Source organism: Mastacembelus armatus, chromosome 24 (genome assembly GCF_900324485.2).
Source record: "Mastacembelus armatus chromosome 24, fMasArm1.2, whole genome shotgun sequence".
NCBI lineage: Eukaryota > Metazoa > Chordata > Actinopteri > Synbranchiformes > Mastacembelidae > Mastacembelus > Mastacembelus armatus.
In genome coordinates this window covers 11,079,498-11,103,173 of record NC_046656.1, presented here as the reverse complement: position 1 = coordinate 11,103,173, position 23,676 = coordinate 11,079,498, and the positions used below count along the sequence as shown (strand labels likewise).

The 23,676-nt window shown below is 38.6% G+C and overlaps 1 protein-coding gene and 1 long non-coding RNA gene across 6 annotated transcripts in view; both read left to right on the top strand.

The window, feature by feature from the left end:
• The window catches only part of akap7 (A-kinase anchoring protein 7), a 32,696-nt gene extending 21,385 nt beyond the window's left edge, over positions 1 to 11,311 (top strand). For 4 of the 5 annotated variants that reach the window (XM_026318561.1, XM_026318563.1, XM_026318564.1 and 1 more), the window contains exons 10-11: positions 5,896 to 5,931; positions 8,269 to 11,311. In XM_026318561.1, coding sequence (XP_026174346.1) covers positions 5,896 to 5,931; positions 8,269 to 8,489 — 257 coding nt within the window. In that variant the 3' untranslated portion in view covers positions 8,490 to 11,311. The remainder of the gene's footprint in view (positions 1 to 5,895; positions 5,932 to 8,268) is intronic. The other variant, XM_026318562.1, reaches the window with a different exon arrangement.
• Positions 11,312 to 14,139: 2,828 nt separating this feature from the next.
• Positions 14,140 to 23,414, top strand: LOC113137620 (uncharacterized). Its single transcript, XR_003296369.1, has 3 exons — positions 14,140 to 14,199; positions 22,179 to 22,264; positions 23,338 to 23,414. It is a non-coding gene; the product is annotated as an uncharacterized LOC113137620 (long non-coding RNA).
• The last annotated feature ends 262 nt before the right edge of the window (positions 23,415 to 23,676 follow it).

Below are 23,676 nucleotides of genomic sequence, written 5' to 3'. Positions count from 1 at the left end.
AGGAGAAATGGTGATAGTTAGTCCAAGTCCAGGAGAGATGTAAACAAAGAGGTGGAGTTGTGTATTGCAGATCAGATGCTACCCTTGTGATGTAGTGACAGTCATCCTTGTGAGCATAGCAAGACGTGCATGTACGTGTGGGTGCATGCAAGCATCGTGTCTGTGTGTGAATTGAAACCATGACCGAAATGACAAGATGTCACACAAGGGTGTTAGTAGGCTGTAGGTGAAAAACACACATTCTAGACAAATGCACCATCAATGGCAAGACATTGGATATGAATCGGATTTAAGTGCAATTAAAAAGTACAAATCTTTTACTAAAAAAATGATGTGGTTTGTTCACACATCTGTGGAAGGTATCAGATCTGACTCACTTGGAGGGGGAAAAAAACTAATTTGGGTCAGTTCAGCATGTAATGTGTATTTATAGTCGATTTGAACAGTGTAGTTGAAGATTGGATTAGCGTGGTAGGATTCGTTAAAAACATTATTTGCTGGAATGAGTAATCTAAAGTCACCGTGATCTTTATACGCAGGTTGTGTATCCAGTCATAGAATTTAGCTTCTCCTCTAGTACATAACTTTAATTTGTCCCTTCATTTTTCAGTTAATTAAATGTCGGGGAAATTGTTGATACTGTTGATTAGAAGTTCTGAAAGTCCAAGGTGACAGCAGTCGAAAAAACAAAATTAAAGAATAATAAAGAACACGGCTATAACGAACAATTTAAAAAAAAACTGCGTAAACTGTTAAGCCACCGTCAGGTATTTTCACTTTTTCATTCTGAGAGCTTGTGAATGTTTACTCTTCTTAAAAACGCTGTATTACCTCAGTCAGCAGAATTACAATTAACTGAGGACATTTTGCAAATATGTTAAACATTATGCTTAAAGTGGTTATTACTCCGTGCTGTTGCACATGCCATGTTGGTCCCTGTGGGCTTTATGGATATATGCATAACCAAATGGCACCACTCTTTTCATAGCACTGGAAGGGTTTGCACCTAACCTTCATTAATACTCTTATCTCAGTTTATTTGTCCCTTCGGTCAAATAAAGGCAGCTTTCCTTGGAGTAAGCAGATGAGGGATGGTTCAGCCTCTGTTTGGCCACTGTATTTAGCTGTTCACCTCCATTAACAGTGTATGCGCAGGACAGAAAGGACCTGGATCAGATGGGAAGAATGTTTTCCTTTTAGCGGTCCAGGTTTGCACAACTGTGGAATCACAAAATAAAAATGGTTAAAAGTTGTGTGTTCCCATATGGGAGTTCTCAAGGAGAGAGTTACACACAAAGAAAGAGGGTGAAAACAGAAGAAGAGGTGGAGAGAGTTTAGATCAGAACAGGGAGGAGAGCAGAGTCAGGGGAAGAGATGCATGCGACTGCTTAATTCATCGTTTTTTCCCTCCCATTCAGTTTTCTCTGCCAAGTTTTCTTCTTTCATTCTGTTGGCTCTCTGTGTTAACCCTTTCTTCTTCAATTGCCATGCAGTGTCTTTTTCAAAGAAATATAAAGTCACTGAAATATTTATTCTTTGGCCGTGCTTGAAAATTCTAGTCTGTGAGTCTAAGAGCCAACGACAGCTCACTGAGTTGGGTCAGTTATAAAAAAATAATAATAATAAAAAGCCATCCTTGAAAACTGGCTGCTTCCTCCTCCGTGTCAGGACCCGAGGAATCCACAGCTGGCTTTAAATTATGGCTCACATGCCCTGAAGCTTGGCTAAGGATATAAGAGACTAAGGTTTTGTTCTGCAAAGACAAACAGAAAAAGCTCAGTGTCTGATTTCTAAGGCACAATCAATAAGAGATGTTAATTTTTTTTAAATGCCTTTGTCTCCCAGCTGTTTGTGCCAATGTCTGCCTGGATCACAGCCAGTGTCTGCGTTTAAGCTGGACAGGTTTCAGAACTAGATCAGATGTTCTCTGATCTTTAAGAAAGTATCCTTCAGCACATCATTTCTCTAGTAGGTGACATTTGTGGGTATTTATCATAAAAATAAGCCAGTTCGGTGTCAAAGATAAGGGTGAGGCTAGAAGGCAGAGTCATGTGATTCTTTGTGCTGCTTTGATTCTGTAAAGTGATTTTATAAAAATAAAAAATAAAAAAAAAACACTCATAACATTGAACCCCCTACAGAAACCATAAAATACCACATTTAGCTACAGTGGGATTGTACTGAGCTGAATAAGTCACTGCTTGTAAGTTACTTAACACAGTGAGTTGGGAGTTGAAAGATGAGTGCTGTATCGATCTGCAGAATTTTAATGCTAGTGTCACTTGCTTTCACTTTCTTTAAATTATTATTTTTATACATTAAACACCCTTCAATGCAGTGTCCTGGGTGCATTTCTGAGAATAGAGTTCACTCACAGTGCATTTGATGAGGACAAATGGTTACAGCTCAGGTTTGTTGATTTTATTGACTAGATTAGTCTTCCTTTTGAGAACGTGTGAGATATCCTGATGATGTTCATCATGTATTTAGGGAAAGTGTGTTTGCATTTTGTAATAAACCACAAACAGCAAACCTACGATTGAATAATAATCCATAAATAACCTGTCTTTAAGAAGTTTGTAGCTGGAACGTGGATTATCTAGATTACAGTGTATCTAGTGTATCTTGTCAGTGTATCTAGTCTGTGTGCAGCTCTGGTATTTCCTCAGGAAACCGCCCCAACATCAGGGCCCACAGCTCCACATCTTTTACTTCTTTTTCAGGGTCTGTTCTTTCTCATTTCCCCTCCAGTCTCCTGCTCTGTCCTCAAATGCTCTCTCTCCCTTATTTTTCCTTATGTTTATTTTTTCTTTGCTTTTTTCCCCCCTCAAGTCACCATTAAGAAGGTCCTCATGTTGCTCAAATATTCTTACTCTCCTCTTCCTCACATACACGTACTGTACTGTAGTCTACACTGTTTTTTCTTTTGCTTTATCCTCCCCTTACCAGATATGCTGCATTAATTTTCAGCCGAATTCTCTGCTAGAGCTTTCAGGAAATCAGCTGTTTTGGAGTAAGAAGAAATTAGTCATAGAAGCAAATTATTAGGGTGGATATAAATATAATCATTTAGGCTGCTGGTTCCAGTGAATTCAGGTTTTTACTATGGGTCTTTTTGATGCTGCATGTAGATGTGAAGTGCTTCTATGAGCATATCATTACCACAGTGGCTGTCCTCAGCTGGAAATGAATATTATAAATTGCTCCCTCCATTGGAAAAGTGCAAAAATACTGAAAGCCCAAATATTTTTGGCCGACTTCCGAAGAACATCAGATCTGATCCAGTCAAGAAAGTAGACGCTTTTGAGTATCTAGAGGAAAATGTTGCAAGAGCACAAGATACACAGGTGTATAAGGAAGTTTGAAGTAATGGTGTTAAGAGGTTCTGACATAGCACAAAATAAATCGCAGCAGAACATTTGCCAGGGTAAGAGAGCAGATCGGTGGAAAGCAGAGCGGAGCGGGTGACGCCGAGAGAAGTAACAGACAGTAGTTGTCACTCGACATTGTACAGCTTCACAGTGTGTAGCCTTAGTCCTAAACCCAGCATCTGTACACCAACATTTCAAACTTTCTGCCTCTCTGAGTGATTACAAGCCAAGACAGAGATGGAAGAGAGGGCGTGACTTAATGTTTGGAAAATCCAAATTGTTAATTTTAGTACTTTGAATAAAAGTTAATCTTTGGCAATTGTAACAAACCTAACTGTTGGAAAATTGAATGACAGTTCAATGACAGATTTTAATTTTGTGGGTAGACCCCCAGACATATGCACTGTGAGGCTGCATTGATGCATTGCTGCAATGAACAGCAGTGAATAATGAGGTGATTTACACTGTTTATCGTTTTTAGTACAGCGTGTTCTTACCAACATTGCTAATTAGCACTTCACATGAACCCTTGGTGGAAATGTTTTTAGTGTTTTGCATATTTGGTCAGAGAAAAAGTAATGGAGGCAGCATGGTGGATAAGTGGTTGGCACTGTTGTCTCATAGCAAGAAGGTCATGGGTTCGCAACCCAGCCTTTCTGTGTGGAGTTTACATGTTCTCCCTGTGCTTAAGTGGGTTTGCTCTGGGTACTCCGGTTTCCTCCCACAGTCCAGTCTCTATGTGGCCCTGTGATGGACTGGTGACCTGTCCAGGGTGTACCACTGCCTTTCACCCAAAGAGAGCTGGGATAGGCTCCAGCAGATCACTGTGACCCTGGTTAGAAGAATAAGCGGGTATAGAAAATGGATGGATGGGTGGAAAAAGTAAATTTTAAGGTCAAGCGTAAAAAAGAATGGTCAAGTTATTTTAGAGCTAACAGACTGACATTGTTATCCCACCAATGCATGATTACATGATTTGACAGAACAATGAAAACACAACCTACCATATTATTGCTTTTGGACTGAAGACATCCTGGACTAATGCACGACAGGGAGCTGGAAGCCTAGGAGGTTTAGTCTGGCTGTATATGAAGTAACATGACAGTGAGCGAGGCTATGGCTCAGTAATGTAATGCATAGTGATGAAATAAGGAATGTATATTATAATTATGCACATTTAAATCTCACAGTCATTTATCTCCTGGTCCTTATACATTTTAATGTATAAGGTTTTCAGATTACTCACATTTACTCCACTGCTGTTTTCTTATCTTAAATCTACAGTGGAGCAGGAAAGATGTCAGTTCACAGAGCGGGTCTTCAGAAATGATACTTGGAAACTGGTCTTGAGACATGCCAGAGAGCAAATGACGATGAAGATGAACTAAAAACACAGTGAGGCAAGAAGGTTGAGCAGATCTGAGAGAAGAGAACAGTTATAGTGAAACCTGCCAAAAAAAACAAAACAAATGGAAGTCGATAACCTCTGTGTTGTTAAAAGTTGGAAGTGCCTGTCTGGTTCTCATCCTGTCACCATGACAACAGAGCCAGCAAAAAAAAAAAAAAAGACAGGGAAAAAGTAAAGACGAGAAGAGGTTGGAGGCAGAGTGGTAGAGATGGAGGTAGTTTGAAAGATCTAGACGATAGAGCAACAGAGTGAGGATATAAACTTAGAGAAATTGTGGGTGCACTGTGTAAGAAAATGTTTTTGTAGTGTGAGACAGAGATAGGCTGAGAAAGAAAAATCTTTGCATCTGTCAACCTTGTTGCTGATCAGTCTATCCATAGTCTGAAAGGCTTATCTGTGTGTGTGTGTGTGTGTGTGTGTGTGTGTGTGTGTGTGTGTGTGTGTGTGTGTGTGTGTGTGTGTGTGTGTGTTAGCAGGTACAGAGGACTGCTTTGTAAAGGCCTTCAGGCTGTCAGCACAAGATTCAAACAGGCAGATAAAAAGATTTCCTCACAGACACACAACCCTTTAAACAGACCTTTGACTAAGTCTATTCATGTAGGGTCAAAGTTACAAGCTGAAAATATTTTATGGATACTGATGACAGCAGGAGTAAAGAGTAGTCAACCATCTGAAAGTTCATTCTCTAAAGTGCTGCCTCAACTAAAGTACACAGAGGGGTTTTTTGCGTTTGCATTTCGTCCATCTTTATAATTAGATTCCTGACAAAGGATTTTTTTTATTGTGCTCATGTTTTTTTTTTCTAAATGTGCAGACTAGTGTAACAAATTATGCTGTCTAATAGCTTTCAGGACCTACTCTCAGCCACAAAAACTGGACATCTGCAGTGTATTTATGCACTATGGACTCTGGCAGTATGACAGCCCAGAGGATTTGGATATCAGTTCAACCATATTGTTACTACTTACTGTAGCCTACAGTTTTAAACCTGATCTTTATCTTAATCACTGCTGTCCCCCTTGTGTTAAAGACAAAAAGGCTTTGAGGACTGTACACTAAAAAATCTGTTTTGATGTGTCTTTTATTTAATATTTGATGTTTGTGCTTGTGTTGCAGATTTGGTTCAAAGTCCACTTCGTGCCAAACGCTCAAGTATGTGTTCTCCCCATATGTCTACAATCACAAATAAGAAGGCCCAAATACAATCGACCTCTGATTACAGCCTAAAATTGTGCTCTGTAATGTAATCCCTCAGAACAGTCGAAATCAGGATAATCAATATTGTGATTACTTTCTGCAACCTCTGGATAACCGCATTTATCCTATTGATTACTAAAGATCACACAATCAAAATGCATTTTCCAATAATCACCTGGAGCTGTGTAATTGTACTAATACCTTTTCAAAAAAAGTCTGAATAACCATTGCTCATTTTTTTAACTTTACTTTTTTAAAAGCTTCTCTTATATGTTCAGTGTCTGTTTTTGATTTAAATGCTTTTATTTGAACTGACAGTGCAGAGAAAGTCAGAAAATGTAAGGAGAAGGAGGGAGATACAGCCAAGGCCATTTTGAAAGCATGTGAAGCCACAGATTGCTGTAGACAGCTGATGTCGTTTGTTACTGTTGAAACAAATATTTTCTACTGTGGCTTTTTACACTGTCGCCCACTACGAAGCATATGAAGCAACGTGCAGGTGATTCTTTTGTGAGCCACTCATCATTCAAACTGCAATGTTAAGGGATGTGGCTGCAAACGTGAGCACAGAGAATGATGCAAAAGCCTGATAATGGTTAAGTTACATAAATTCAGTGACTGTGAACGTGATATGATCACTGGTGCCTCATGCAGCAGCTACAACAGAGCACCACAATGCGGAGGATGAAAAATAGCCTCAAATGTGCCAACAATCAATCATCAGTAACTGAATGATGGAGGTACCTGCAGAGTATTGTTGCGGCTTATTAAATTCATACCTAGCATTACTCTACCTGCTTAGGTTTGACATATCCAGTGGCTAAAAACTGTAACAGAAACCAAAGTAGAGCTGCATCTTGGCTTAATTGAGTTAAGAGTCAGTTGTCAAGAAATTTAATAATAATTCGTATATTACAGGAGCCCTGTGGAGTTCTTTCCTAAACTGTGTTGTGTATATTTAGTTTAACAGGTGGGCAAATGTGTATTGGAATGTGTACAAAAAAAACTGGGTCCGGCTCATAATGGAAAAATAAATATCTGTGTCACACTTTATAAATCTGATTCTGACCTCAACAACCCATTAACATCCTCACTCACTGTCTCACTCCTACTGTATGTAGTCTGTTTCTATAATGAATAGGGCACCACACTGCGCTCAAATGTAAACAAATTTATTGGCCCAGTGGGAACTGTGTGTGGTATAGAAGATTAGCTTTGGGAATATGTGTTGGTCCTCCATAATCAAATTTTGAAGTGGTTGTAGTGTATTGTTGAGCCCTTGTGTGTGTGTTTTAGACAGATTTGATGTTTCAGTGATTGTTACTCTCTTTGTAAATGACGTAGTGCTGGCTGTCCATCCTATAGGCTGCCTGACTGCCTGTGTTTCTACATGAATTATTGACTTTCTGCCCATTTTACTTTTTTTCTAAATGGCTTTATGTCAGTCTTCCTCCCCCTCTATTGCACTGTTTTTGTCTGCCATTTTAAGTGTAGCACAAGCAGAACCAGCAGTGTGGTGAAGAGCTTTGCTTCTTAAATGAATTCTCCTTTCAAACACAGCAGGAAGTTGATTAAATGCAAAGTGCATGTATTGAAGCGCTGATAGATGGCTGTTTACCTCATCTGTTATCAACACTGTAACTGTCACATCTTTTCTATTGTTGTCACATTCAGCTTATTGTTGCTGGACTCACTCTATGATGGGTAATTAAATACCCATTTATCACTGACAGATTAATAGTTATTTTCTGTTTTTCATTTTGAACACACTTGAATAAGAACGAAACTGGCCTTGATATTATATAAAAATACTCCTCAACGCCACAAATTTACTTTGGGATTTTTGGTATTAATGTGTCAGGTGGCATAAATCCACAGTTTGATTAGGGACTTCAAATTCCAAATTTATTTTGCTGTTATAATAAAAATAAAATGGACTACAGTTACATTGCCCTGTGATGGACTGGTGACCTGTCCAAGGTGCACCCCTGCCTTTCACCCAGAGAGAGAGGTGCAGATCCCCATGACCCTAAACAGGGTATAGATAATGGATGTGTGGATGTTAAAACTATATATAATATATAAAATGAATGAATGTACTCCAATACTTTTTATAGTATAATTTCCTGAGTTAAATTTAAAGGCAATATTACTGGATTTACTACTATGGACAATGTAGAAAAATGTCATATTTTGGAATATTTTGGAATATCTCTGACAATAAGGGAGCAAGTTAAAGTTTAATATGAAAAAGTGTATCATAAATGCTTTTATTGTGCTTATTCTACTTAGGTGGGCGTCGCCGGTCTGAACCTGATGAGGCAGAGCTTCTGAGAGTAAGCAAGAGATTGGTTGAGGATGCTGTCAATCGCGCCTTGCAGCAGTACAAACAGGAAACACTTCAGAATGGGGGCGGGCCTAATGCCACAGCGGTGCAGCCCCCCGGAAACACTGAGGAAACTGCCACAAAGACGGACACTACAGCTAACTCCACCACAGACAACAGGAAGTGACACCATCGGACTGAGGTACAGAGACTGAAAAACCAGCTGCCCAGAAACCATCAGCCAGGTCTGGCTAACCAGAAGAAGAGTCAGTAAGCCCTGGGCACAAAGCCTGAACCAGCCATCCGGTCAGCCCAGTTTGCTGACTAGCTAACCCAGCTTGCCAACAACAATGGCTAGCCAGTCATGCTAGCTAACTGCCCACCTGACCTAGCTTGACACAGTGCTAGATAATAGAAAATGTAGCTTAAGATCTGTGCTATGTGAGCTAAGCCTGTTAGTTAACTCACTAACTCTGGTGTCCTACATCTAACAGTGAGGATATCAATGAACACCTAGCTGTGGCTCTCTGTTTGCACATCAAACCCAGAAAATCTATCTCAAGCACTCCTCTACAGACACATGTAGGTTCACTGTGACCCGTCACTCACAAACTGCCCATTTGTTGACCACCTGCACTTTAAGTAGGAGTCTGTATCCTCAGTTTCCCTCGTGACTAAAACACTTTTTGTGACTAAAACCCTTTTCTTCTTCACTAGATTCTTTCTATTATTTCAGAAAATAATTCTTTACATTGAACATACATTTGTTTTAGAAGATCAGTAGACAAAAAATGACTTATTTGCTCATTCTTAAAAGGATAAAGCTGTTTTGACTAAGTTGTGATTAACTGAATGTGTGAAAGATAACATGTTGGGCTTTAGTCTGTACAAGCTTTTTCTGTATTTTGCAGTGCGTCTGGGTTCAAAGCACTTTTTTAGTGTGTCAACTTCAGGAGATGGATTATCTTTAAACTTTACATTACTTAAGATGTGTCTTTGCGTACCAAACTGCAGTTTTGTATTTAAAGAAAGTGGCCCCAGCTATGCTTTAAGTATTATATATTACTGCTGTATTGACCAAGTGTGTCCTATTGAGGCTACACTGAGACAATCATCAGATTAAGATAAATTCAGCTCTAAACTCCGAATTCATATTTAAAACTGAATCTAAATGATACCAGCTCTTGAAACCCCAATCTGGACTCTTCTCTTGGGTCTGCAAACACTCTGGAAGTCTGGTATGTCTCACTTTAATTTATCTGAAATACTAAAACATGCAAACACTACCATCAAAAGAGATGTCTGACTGGAGGTATCAAATTTGGGAGACTGAAAAATAATATACCACTCATTTAAAACACTATGAGTTGCCAAGAATGCATTTTTATTCCATTAATGCAAAACCCTCCATTAAAGATCTGGGTGCTTGTCTCAATTTTAATGTGACAGGAATTCATTTCTAAACTGCCTGCCTGATGAGATATAAATGTAATTTTTTTTTTTTTTTTGCTTTTGTTCACAAACTATATTGCCATGTTTTTTCTGAGAATCAGTTTGAAGCAGTAGGCACAAATAATTTATTGTTACTTAAATTTATAAATTGTTAAAGTCTGCAACACAGAAAGGAGCCTGGCTATTTGAAGCTCAGTGTTTAATGGGAGTATTTATGCTGATTTGAGGAGCTTTTAGTTTGTAGTACTGTACATGTTAGAGTAGTTAAGAGGCAGATGGTGGCGCTGATGTCGGGGAGGTTAACTCAGACAATCGCTGCTGTCAGCTGAAAACCATCCAAATTTTAGTCTTCCATCTTTTCTTTTTACCTTTGACCCTTTGTGCTCCGCATTTGACTATAGAAATCGATTCAGAAACACAGAAGCTTCTATGTACCTTTAAGGGGGATTGTTCATGTTTCTTTTTTTTTTTAAACTTTTTTGCTAGAGATGAGGTCTTTGACTGACAGCAGAAGGATGATGATACAGCTATGATAAAGGTTTACACTAACGTTAAATTTGTTATCTTTTTAATGACTTTATTTATTTGCTGTTGCAACATTGCTGGGTTCCCTAATAGAAAAATTAATTTCAGGTGAAAAAAATTAGAAGATTTTTTTATTTTGAAATGAGAAACAAGAAGATAGTCTGCTTTTGAAGGTTAAAAAAGCACAAAGTGATGATTTTCCTTGTTTAATTGTTTTTAGAGAACAGGTAACTATATAGATGCTGTTAAATCAAATCACCTCTGGTCAAAGTGGCCTTTAGTCACTAAAACAAATTGATGTGATTCTTGTTTGACTGTAAGTGTTTAAGGTGACACTGCATAGGTGACTTTTTTCGCCAGCGTAAACGATTACGTGGTGATGGCTCATTTTGCTGTGAGATTTGCCAAAGTCTCTTAAATGTTAACTTGTGGCTGAAAAGTTGGAATCTTGAGATAAATGTAAAAAAAAAAAAAAAAAAAAAATCCAACTAAAGACAGAATTCGCAATTTCTTTTATAGCGAGACACTGGTTGCCAGCTCAGATCTGTAGTTATATGAGGTTTATTTCCCTGTAGTGCAAAAAGGTCTGAGCCAGAAAAAGTGCTCTCGTTCGTATGAAATCCACTTAAGTCCTTTCACTGTGGGCTTATTGAAACATCAATAACAGGTGAATTCTGTCTTAAGGTGGACATCTTTGTTTAAATCTTCTGTTGTCACCAGATCCTTAATCTCCTTAAAATCCCCTTTAACACACAAGTTGTCCTGGATGTATTTGTGTGTGCGTGTGTGTGTGAGTTCACACTGTAACTCATGTTTGATCAATGGATTCCCAGAGACGTTCTTGTCTTATCAATCATGACAGCTCAGAGCTGTGTCTGTGTATGAACATATTTGCAAATCTGTCTCTTCTCTTTGTCTTTCCATATGTCTGTGAGTACGTCTGAATGCGTGGGTGTGGTGTTTGTACTGTGTTGTATAACTTGTTCTGCCATATTTGAACAATAAAACAGAGAAACATGAGATTCAAACCAATATCCTTCTGTTTGTCTCCTCAGTTTAATCCTGGTCCAAAGTGGTTACAGATGTCTGTGGTATTCCTATGATCTGATTACATTAAGAAAGAACAAAATTTAAGTGATATTGCAAAAGGATTGTCTAGCCTCTGTAAGTCTTCTAATGCATTTTTTACAGGCGTTTTTAAAGAAACAATAATGGGCCATGCCCAAATATTCTAAAAGGAGTGAGATTTCAGCTGTGATTGACTCCAGCCTGCTGCAATCCTTGATAATTCCTATCAAGAAAATGGATCAATGCTTTTCTTATATATGCAATAGCTGAAAGACAAATACAGACTGTTCTTTCATAGCTCAATTAATTTGAGCAGGCAGATGAACAGTTTCAGAGATAAATATCAATTTTACCTTCAGTACTTTTAACTACACTGTTTCTCAAAATACAAAACCAGTGCTTTAAAAACAGTATGTTTCAGTTTTACTTTTGAGCATCTTAGCCTCGTTTTAGAGTAAAATATTTATTAATTATACCCTCAGTACACACACACTGACTAGACCTCCTCTCAGGACTATAAGAGAAACTGTTTATTATTTTAAATCATTGGAAAGGAGAGTCGCCACTTTAAATGAGACGCCTCATGTCAGACTTTTATTTATCATTCGTTACTTCAAAAACACTTCCTGTGTTTTCAAGGTTATTTGCTTTTATTTTGAAATGTCTGCAGGAAGTCGACGAGTATCCGCTTAATGCCAAACAGGTGTGAGTCGACCAAGCAGGACGCCAGAAAATGATTGATGGTTTAAACTGTTTTTTCTGATAAAAAGAGAGACAGAAGAGCAAAATGGTGAGTATATGTTATATTGCTCATTGAATTAACGCGGCGGAAATGGTGAATTTACTGGCTGTTCTGGTTTTTTTTCCACCTGGCCTTTATTAGCGACCCGCCCTTACCTCACCCTTCTCACCCTTACCTCGGCCATTGTTTTAATAGCGGCTCTAAATCATATTTTACACGAGTTTTCTCTGGCTCTTCGGGCTGGTTCATTTACACCTTCACAGTTTTTGTTAGTGCATGAATCTCGGTGAGTCTACACAGTTTTCCCAGGGGTACCAACACAGGTGAATCCACATAGGCTGATGGGGCCTCTCCCCGTAGACCCACTGACATGCCGAGGCCTCTCCTGGTGGCTTTGTGGCTCATGTTGGTTGGGGACACCTTTAGACTGACCCCACTACGTACCTGCTACCTGCCCAACTGGTTTCCCATCACCTATAATGGTGGCAGATGAAGTTCTCCAGGCAATGTCAGGACTCCTGCTCTCTGGAGGGAGGCAGGTGGACAGGGAGTGAAAAGAGTGAGCATCAAAACAAAAGAGGACAAACAACGAAAGGGAAATTATGCAGTTTGAGGCAGGCAGCATAAATATTCAGCGTAATGAGCCGTTTAACAAATGATAATAACCTGTCTCAACCTTCTGCTTACATTTAGGAGGTCTAAAACAGAAGTGAGGAAGACGGCCCTGTACCTGAGACTGAACTGATGGTTGGATGGCAAGTAAACATACACATCTAACATCACACACATCTAAATGAAAGGCACAGGCAGGGAAAATGGCATTTGATTAATCCAGCTCCTGTACGTGACACTGTTGGTGTTTTTGTGGTTTTCCTTGAGCATCTTTCATTTCTAATATCAGGATCATCTTTAAATAAATGGGAAAGAAAAAGTCAGTGGGAGCTCTGTGAAACATAGTTATCAGGGTGTTACCAACAGGCTCTCTTATTTCACGGCTTCCCTCATAATGTGAGAATCTGTTGGAGTAATGCTGCATGTCTGATACTGCAGCTTAGTCATGGCTGACCTGTATGTGATATTGTGCTGTGACGGGTGCACGTTCTGTGTGATTCAGAGGTTCACAACTTGCAGAGAACGAACAGCTTGCAGACTGACGGTCAAAGGCATCGTGATTTAACCATGATGAGACCAGGCTGGAGAATCGATGGAAGGCAGATTTGATTTTTTTTTTTTTTTTTAACACCTTTCCAATATGATTTGAGGATAGATGTGCTCTTCCTCCTGCAGTGAAGCTTTATTACCTTTTGCTAAGGAAGTTTTTCATTCGTTTGTCTTTTCTGACAGGCAGAGTGTCACAAAAGCTGCTGTGTAGTGGAGATAAGTTTTTCAACATGTTGTGAGGGCTTATACAGTAAATCAATTAGATGTTGCATTTCTATCACATAACATATATTGTATTAGCAATATTGAAATTACTACCTGGAATCTTACAGTAGTTTCTCGATTGACATCGGATTGACTGCAGTAAAAATAGTCTCTAGGAAACATCAGTTAGAGCGACTTTTGTTGTTAGCTCTTCATACTAGCTGTTTCTCAACATAAATGGAAATCCTAACTTGTATAAACTGAATTTTGTTTATATTTTTTTATTAGAACATATATTTTGGTTGTTTACTGTCCGTTTAACTTTGAACGTTTCATCATAACGCTGGAAAGTTCAGGGTGTGACTCATACCAGGGACCCCCTTTTAATGTTTTACACTGTATTATAGTTTACTTGCTTCATTCCAGTTTTTAGTATTTTTATTATTATTTATACTAGACTGTGGCTAGCTGTCAAAATTCAGACCAACTAATGAGATTATTTTGGACTTCTTGGAGTATTAGAAAAACAAAAAAGACTTGGCCAGTGTTTATGTGCCACCATGTTCCTTGATGTGTTCTGCAGTGTGTAAACATGTTGGTGTGTTTGTGTGTACCCTCACTGAAGCCCACTTGGTTAGATAAAGTCCCCCCCACCCCTTTCTATTTTAGTCCCAGTTCATGGCACCATGTGAACACATTTGTCCGAATGTGTGTGTGTACATTTGAGATCGAGCAGTGAAACGAAGTGAGTTGGTCGACTCTATAGTGTGTGTGTGTGTGTCTCTGTGTCTCTGTCTCTGTCTCTGTCTATGGTCAGCTTACTGTACTTATCACCACACAGATCTCAATTTTCTTCTTCTGTTTGAGTCAACAGCAGCACACAAGTGCCAAATCCACAGTACACACATTATGCATATTGTAATACTGTGTCACAGACTGTGGGCTAAAAACTGCAATCATCATCATGATAATAACGTTAAGAAATTAATGCAGGGGGAGGACAGACAAGAGATATTTGTGGTGAAGAACGTCAGCTGCAAGGTGAATGAAACATGACTTGAATATGAAGAAGATAATTGCCCCTGTGACTCTGCTCAGCTATGTAGAGATACACAGAATCAGGAAGGAGGAGAGTACAGATTACAACCTCTTTTGTACACAGAGTATATGTGTTTATATATAAGCACAGTACTTAAGCCGTTTGCTGAGTGAACAGAATTCCCAGCAGTGGTAATCTTAGCATCTGATTGTGATGTACTTTAAGATTTAGCCTTTTAATAAAAATTGGTTTAATTTTTAGTTAAAATGTAGTGATATATTATACTTCTGAAATGTTTGTGAAATTATTTATTTATTTTTGTTGTTGTTGTTGTTGCTTGGTTTTGGCATTTCTTTGATTAGAACATCCAAAAGCAGCACAGAAGCCCTGATGCAGCATCTATGTATATATGTCTATTCTTTATACTAATGAACTGCAGCTACTTATATATTTCACCGGTCAAAAGATTGGACAAACTTATAATTCCATGGAAGAGTGAAGCACATCCAAACCTTCGAATGGCAGTGTAGCTTTACTTACGCATGAGAGTGGTATTGAACTTTAACTAAAAAAGAAAAAAAGCTTATTTCCTAAAATGTTGAACTATTGACTTAAAAAATATGACATGTTGTATGAGTTAAAATGCCCACAAGTATTGACAAGTATTTAGTAGCCAGCCAGCTACAACATTAAGTGAAAACCCCACCATAAGTCATTCTGCTCTATAAAGAGAACACTTGAAATACATTTTATTAATGCTTTGATATGATACTTTGATTCAACTCATGTTTGATTGCAGGATACTTACTTAAGGCTGGAGCATTTTGCATTATGCTGCTACCCCATTTGCTTATCTTAAGAATTATGGTAAAGACAATCTACTAGACAGTGTTTTACAACTAAACAATTTGCCCACTGCCTGCAGCTGTGATAAACTACTGTCACCTCAGATACTGCACAGCATTGTAAAGAAACTGTGCTTGACAAACTGTAATAACGCTCTAATGCTGTTTTGTGGTTAACTGCCATGATAAAAACCTGCTGTCGGGTGGGTGTAGCACACAAATAGCGATTCATTTTGTAATTCATTCTTTATGTAATATCTTGTGAGCAAAAGAGATTCTCTCTATTTAGCGTGGGTAGCAAGAACTACAAAGGTGAGATAAAACAAAAAAGAGTGGTAGTTAGAAAGCATTCAACCCTAGATGTCACCTCCAACCACATTTTCTACTCTCTGAGCTCCTTGACTCTGCTTGAGTTACACTTTCTAGTTGTCTTATCAAAGCAGGAGTGATTTAGTGTATCTGATGTTATTTTCTCTGTGGTGGTGACCTGGAGGTTCAGTCAGCCCCACTACTGAGGTTGAGGTTTAGTCAGAGATGCAGCCCGTGCAGTTTTCTCTCAGCACAGCCTTGTAATCACCATCACAGATTGAGTGGATCAACACAAACAGTGATACATCTCAACATCCATTATACATACACACAATAAATTAAGCATAAAAAGTACATACTGTAAATGTGGTTATTGACAAACAGCATTCATTTTAATGAAGCTGGTTTCCACACTGCAGTGGGAAAAGTCTGTTTTTTGAAGCAGGTTGTGTGTGTGGGCATCGAGCTGTGTTGTAGAGTTGCAGAGGGCAGAAAATAAATTAAGGAGTGAGTAGGGTGAGAAGGGTCAGGAGTTTGCCTTATTGTCTGAGCTGTTGTTTTAAACTGCTGTGGTGGGTGTGAGGATGCTCTCAGTGAGGGCTGTGTAATACTCACGGGTGTTTTGACTGTATTTTTTCTGTTTAATGTATCCTGGGCAACTTTTGAGGCTTTTGTTTTTGAAAGATGTGTGTTAACAGTCCATGTGAATGACTTGTTTTTGTGTGAGCCAAGAAATTCCAGTGATGGTAGTTTTCTGTAGATGAATAAATAAATGTGGGTTATTGTGTTTGGGCTTTGGAGACATGATCATTTAAAGCAATTATATAGATGTTTCCCAACAACCATATAAGTAGCTCAGCTCAGCAGGATGTTGGCAGCTCAGTGTTTGCTTCTTCCAGTTGTCAGTACACATGCAATTTTGAACCTACCTAGTTACACCAACTATACCAGTTATACCTTTTTTTCAAATTCAGACATTCAAAATAGGCTCCTTTATGAAGGTTAATAGTCTGGGTATTGACTAAATAAAGTTGATATTGGATAATTACTGTTCATTTAAACCGATTGAGCAAAATCGGACATGACTTGATTTCTTACTGAGCCACAAGAACAAATTAAAGTGCCATAATGAAAGTTTTGTTTTAACCCATTAGCTACAAATTGAGTGTACTTAACATTGCTCCATTGGTTTTCTACCTTCAGGGCTGCTTTGGTTTCAGTTTGTGCCAGTAAAACATTAAGATCATCTTGTGGTAGACTGTTTAGACCTTATCCTGCCTTTTGCCCCATTGTCCTCCTTTATTTGGTCACAATTAGGCCATGCAGTAAACAGCAGCACCTTGTAAGTAGCACAAACTAGTTTGTATGGTAGCTACCATAATTTAGTCCTATCTGTTTTGTAGTTAAATGTATATAATAGCGGCTCAACAGTCATATAAATGTCATTTCTTATTTCTTACACACTTTTAATGCTCCAACATGTCTTGAAATAGCCTCTACAGTTGTCATAATGTAACTCATTTAATTTAACTGCTAATTTCAAGTACATTTCATAACTTTTCTGGCCACTTTTTATTGCAGCCTCAAAGGCAGAAAACCAATCAAATCCCATGTACTATATTTTGTTGTTATGTGATTGGCATTGTCATTAGAAACAGGAAGATGGTGACAGAAAAGAGGAAGCTGAGAAGTTATTACAGATTTTTTTTTTTTTTTTTTTTTTTTCTTCTTCTCCCCCCACCTCTTGGTGCCTGTCACAGATTGTGTATCTGACAGACTATTCAGCCTCAGGCTGAGATTGATGGTAACTGTTAAAACACAGCAAACTATTCTGAACATCTACGTGTAGATGAGCAGCACAAAAATGATCACTCAGTAGGCACAGAAATGACTTGTGAAAAATTAGTGTTTTAGTGTTTTTTGTCTTGTTTTTGTTTACACATGCCATATAGTTTGAGCCATAATAGATGTGGTTTACAGGCATGAAAGATTGGATCTGAAATAATAATCCTTCCTGCTCTGCTTTGCCTCGATCAAGGAAGTCTGTGAGCCAAATGTACAGAGCTGCTCAAAGATTAAAGATTTTGTCCCTATTAGTGAGACACACATTTGCAAATGTACACAAACATTCCCACACACAAAAGCTACAAATGGGCAAGACAATACATTGCCTAACCTTTTACCCTAACCTTAAAACCAAGTCTTAACTACCAAACAGCCTTTTAAGGTGAAGACTACCCAAAATGTCCTCACAATGATCCTGTTGGACTAAAGGTTGTTCAAACAACCACAGAAAGTCATACACACACACACACCAGCTGGACTGAGGCTCCAGCAGACCCAGACACACCCCTCAGGCTGTGGAAAATGTTCAGGTTTTGTTTTGGTCAGCAGAACATAAAAACATCACGACAGAGAAGAAACAGATTTTGTCACATTATGTTTGTCTTACCATCTTTGTCGTTTCCCACTGATTTATTGTGCCCAATAATCACAGTGACTTCACAGCAAAGCTGCTGATTGCCATCACTGAAAACCCTCAATGCAGGTTTCAACCTAAACCTAGCAACCAGTGTGGAGGAGGATGTTGTTTCCACTCCTGAATCATCAGTGATGAAGATGAGGCTGTCCACGCCCTTCATCATCACAGTACAGATTTCCATCTGGTCACACACACACACACACACCTGCTGCTGAGCAGGTGGGACGCCTTCAAAGTGAATTTAAAATAGTATGTCCATCCATCCATCCATTTTCTATAGCCGCTTATTCCTTAACCAGGGTCATGGGGATCTGCTGCAGCCTATCCCAGCTCTCTTTGGGTGGAGGGCAGGGGTACACCCTGGACAGGTTAAAATAGTATGTAGCCGTAAAAATTAATTACCCGAAACTTGAATGAGCCCCAACTAAGTATTCAGAATTAAACTGGAATTCATTATCATCATGTTATTAACTTCATTATTTGCTCAGCAGCATTTGTCCACATGGAAATCTGTAGTGTGAGGATTAAGGCACTGATTACTGTTAGTCCAAAATGAAAACCTTTATTTATTCTGTTGTACAGTATTCATCCTTCAGATTCATAAATGGGAACATTTGTTTAAAAAAAAAAGAAGCAGTTTTTCAGCAGTGTTTAAGTTCACATCATATATTGTGTGTAATCCTTTTAAAATATTTGGGGAAAAGCAGTTCTGATCAGCTGGACACATGCTGGTGGCAATCATCAGTCTGCAGAGCTCACAGCAGTTTAAATGTGCACACATCACATCTGCAGGGCACATTTGTATAGAGATTATACTGTAGGTTCTGTCACTGCTTTGAATGTGCAGTTCTTACAGTCACAAACAGTAAAAAGAATCTGTAATAGTCCAATTAATCAAACTGTATTTGTACAGCATGTTTCATACCTTATCGTGCTAATGCTGTCAGACAAGTGTGATCAAACCACACCTCTTAACAACTCTATCTACACTAATAATTAAAATGCAATCCTCGAACATCAGAAGTGTGTCACCAACCTCAGTTAATGTGTTTAGATGATGATAGTCGCTTTTGAAAAACAATCTGATTTTAGTATTTCAGGTTTTTTTTTTTTTTTTTTGTTGTTTTTTTTTTTTTTTTTTGCAACATTTAAGGAGCACCATCTCACCGGCTAAATACCAGCAAGAGATGAGCGTGCTTGAGTAATCTGAACGTCTATGGTTAGGTCAGTTATGTCAAGCGCAGTAAAAGTTTTTAGACGGCTGAGATTGCGGGTAAAACAAAAACAAACTAGGAAAAGTGATTTTTAGAGGATAACAGTGTGGACAAAACCAAGTTATAACTAGAGCTTCTGCGGCCACACTTGGAAATTTTCAAGCAACCTATAGGAAGTCATGAAAGAAGTGCTGAAGGACTTGCTTTCTAGTAACAGAGGCTGTTTGCGACACCATGAGTTTATAATAACACGTATAACTTTATTATTGCTCATGTACTCATGAATGCTTAATGTTATACATAATTTAAAATGTTTTAGTATTATAAGTAACGGAAGAAACAAACAGTGTCTGTGATAACCTATACCTATATAAACCTATACGTTCTTCTTTTCATGAAGTGCTGCCGTTACATTTAATAATCCTCATTGCTTGATTTTCAATTTGATTACTGTGAACGTGATGTTCTCTTGTCCATCTGCTTCTGTCCGCCGCAGTAATCATAATTACTGTGCACTAAACGATAATTATGTCAGTAATTGCTTCCTCTCTGGCATCATTAAGCCTCATAGTGCATTCTCCAAATTCACACACACACACTTGTCTGATTGAGTTTGAGAGTGATTCCTATCTTCACCTGATTTCTGCATGAGAGCATCTCCAACATGGAGCAGGTGTGCGTTTTCGCCTTGATTGTGTGTCACGGCGGACAACAATCCACACCCACACTTCTTTTGTCACCTTTGCCAAGCTGTCTCTCCACTTCACTTCTCTCTCTTTTCCTTCTCACCTCTGATCCTCCCTTATCTCTCTCATCTTCTCCTCCGTCTCTCTGCTTCTTGTGAGATGTCTGGTTAGTTCAGGATGGGAGGGTTAGATCGTCTCCGACACGCACGCGCACATGCACACTCTCATATGCTTAATGTCAGGCAAGCAAACATCATGGACAAACTCCCTTTCCCCAAATGCACACAGTTACCATGGCAACCCCAGATGAGGAAATGGAGTGCTCTGTGTCTGTGTTGGTGCATGTGTGTTTGGCTCAGAGCTTCTCATTTAGCAGTAATTGAATGTGAAAAGGGGACAGAGGAAAGACTTGTGTGCATACTGTTTGTGATTATGGTACATTGAGCTCACAAGGCTGTGTCTGTATGCGTGTGTGACTGTTTACATATGGCAACTTTTCATGACAAACATCAGTATAAAACCAACTATTCAAGGGTGAAACTGAATAATACGACTATATTATTAGTGGCACACGTATTAAGTGATGACCTACATTTACCCATAAGACCAATACAGATTTGAGGCTGTAATAGGCACAGCAGTGCTTTGAGCTAAATGCTAACATCATGTCCACATGCTAATAAGCACAAAGTACAACAGCTTTGAAATTATTTGTCATAAACCAAAATAAAGTGTGGGTCAAGCTCAGTTGACTTTATTACAGTGCTAGCTGAAAAGTCAAATGATGAGTAGAATTTATCTGCTGAATATTTAAACCATGTCAATCTAATAGTTGAGTCACTTTGTACATTGTTTGGCAGTGCATCAAAAAATGCAGACTTGTTTAATATCATGATTTGTGTCTCAATTACATGCTTGGTTTATTATATCCAGTTACTGGAAAAATGCAAAAAGAGCCAGTAATATGTGACTATTTGCTGACTTTGTCCTGTGTTTAGTGCCGGGAAGCCATTAGAGTGGGTTTTTTAAAACTTTTTTTTTTTTTTTTGCTGAAAACCACTGCCTGTTGTTGCTGAAAACAATGTCAGGAGATCAGTGAGACACTTTTTTTTTTTTCTGTAGGAGAGCTTATCCAAAGTATTGCAGGTTACCTTGGGTGAGTTTGTGAAAGGCCTGTCTCATTAGTATGCACTTTAGCTGTGAGAAGATCAAGTTTATTCAGTTTACTCAGTGCTTTCTTCTTTTGCGTGCTGCTTTTTGTCCTGTGACGGTCACGAGTGAGGTGCTGTATATGGAATCAGTTTTCTCCCCTTTGTATATACAGTATGTGCACATGCAATAAGCAAAATAAGGAACTTAATTGCACATTACGTCTGACATCTTTGTTTGAAAATAAAAAGTGGGAAAAGCAGGGCTATAAAACTAGGAGCCGTTCTGCTACTGAAATTAGAGTAACATATGGGATGACAAGGGTATAGAAATCAGCAGAAGTTTATTACGTGTCCAGAATCAGTAAGGTGACACATTCACACTGTACACCAACCCATCTACAGCTCATACGCGTTATATGCTACCATGCTAAATTTAAACCTGAGCTTCCCACGCAATGCAAGCAGAGCTGAAACAGACACACACATATGTAACAGCAGCTTTACTCGACCACGTTGTGATATGAAACCTATATAAACCCCAGGCCTATGTTGCAACATTACATTAGGGCTGGAGTTGAATGTGTGTACTTCAGATACACATACCCTGACCTACATGTCAGCCAGGGCCTTACTCAGAGATGATGCAACCACATTTGCACATAAAGAATGGGATTAAAGGCACTTGCTGTGTTGTGATTAAGTAAAGAGGAATAATAATATTGAGCCTGTTGTCTAGAGAATCAGTATTTCTCAACATGCAGCCATTCCTCCAGCCAACTGTAGACAGACAAAACGAGGATGACGGAGTAGAATTTGCACTGTCATCAGGATGAAACTCATGAGAGATGCTCAGGTCTCTAATGTAATTAACTGCTTGAATTATGTTCATGTAATTCAGTTACATCTGACCTGGTAAAGAGGTAATGTAATTGAGAGTGGATAGGTAAGGATTGATCATCAGCATTAACCTCATTGTTTTTCTTCTCCATAACCACTAGAGTTTCATCAGGATTCAAATGCTGCGCTGAGGGGAAGAAAGACAGACAAATGGTTCACAGCGACACTTCAGTCAAGATCTTTTTAGGTAAGAACCTGCTCAGAAGGGAAGTAGAGAAAATGTTATGACACTCATGAAAACTGACTCATAGTTCAGTTTTCATTATATGGTGAAAGTTATGCCATATGATGGTATAACATGAAACTATAGTATTTGTTGAAATCGATATCTATTTATATCTTATCATAAATTATGCCTTTTAGTGTGATATGACATGGAAATAATGCCTTAATCTTGTGTCATGAAAGTGATGCCTTGGTGAACTTTAAGGTGAAAATCATGTCATACTAGCTTATGTCACAAAAGTATTCCTTAGTGTAGTATGTGGTGGAAATTGTGCCTTTTATATTATGTTGAAAAATGATGCTTTAGTGTAGTATGGTGTGAAAGTTGTGTATGATATAACAGGAAAATTATGTTCCAGTAAAATAAGGGATGATAATGATGCCCTAGTATAGTATGAGGTGAAAATCAAGTTGGCACAACTACATGTGCAGGTTTGTGTATGGAATAGTAAAGTAGTGGAAGGCCCAGCTGGTGCAGTAATGGCTGGGTGGCTGACCACACCCATAGGTGATGGTCAAAGGTCAAACAGACTTCAAACTTTAGACCTATAGGGATACAAAAACAACTATTCGGTTATTTTATGTCTATTTTACAGAAAGGTCATTTTTCTTGATGCCATTGAAGCAGGAGTTTGAGCAAAAACTTAGTCTTTGTTCAAAACATGTAAGTTTCAGATTTTTAAAAAGCGACCAGTTTTGGATACAGAATGAAATGGCAAATCATCAATGCTTGAAAGTTCCAGCTTGCCATAACACCCAAAAGCACCACTTTAATTATAATTTGATTTACTGACCCAACAAAGACACTCCCAGGATTTGGGCACGCGTCTTTTTCTCACCATTAGTTTCATCGTAAATTGCCAAATGGCAAAAATCCCAGATCCAACTGGTTGCCAAAGTGTTTCTGGCTCAAAGCTGGGCTTTCCACCAAATTTACTGGCTATCTTTTGAGATGTTGAGATATTCTTTTTGGCAAAGAGAGAGGAAAATCTAATGAAGACAGTAGGGTCTCTAATGTTGGTCTCTGTGCTTTAGAAACAAACATAGGACAGAGAGGATGAGGACGGACAGACTGAAGGAAACCAGGAATGTCGGTCTCCCCCTACTGGTGTAAGTCTATGTTCATTTTTATTTAATCTGATGCAGTAGATTAGTAGTGTTCTTGGAAACTGGGTTACAGAGGTCAAGACGTGTTGGGTTGACTGAGCTAAAGAAAAGGTGTTTCTCCAGGGCATGTGATGGCAGACACAGTGTGGTATTTGCTATGAACAAACAGCATTTTTTTGAAATAAAGAAAGCCTGGACTTTGAGTGTGGGATTTTAGCAACAGATGCTGCAGCAAAAAAAACAACTTTTCTTCCCTTTGTATGTGTG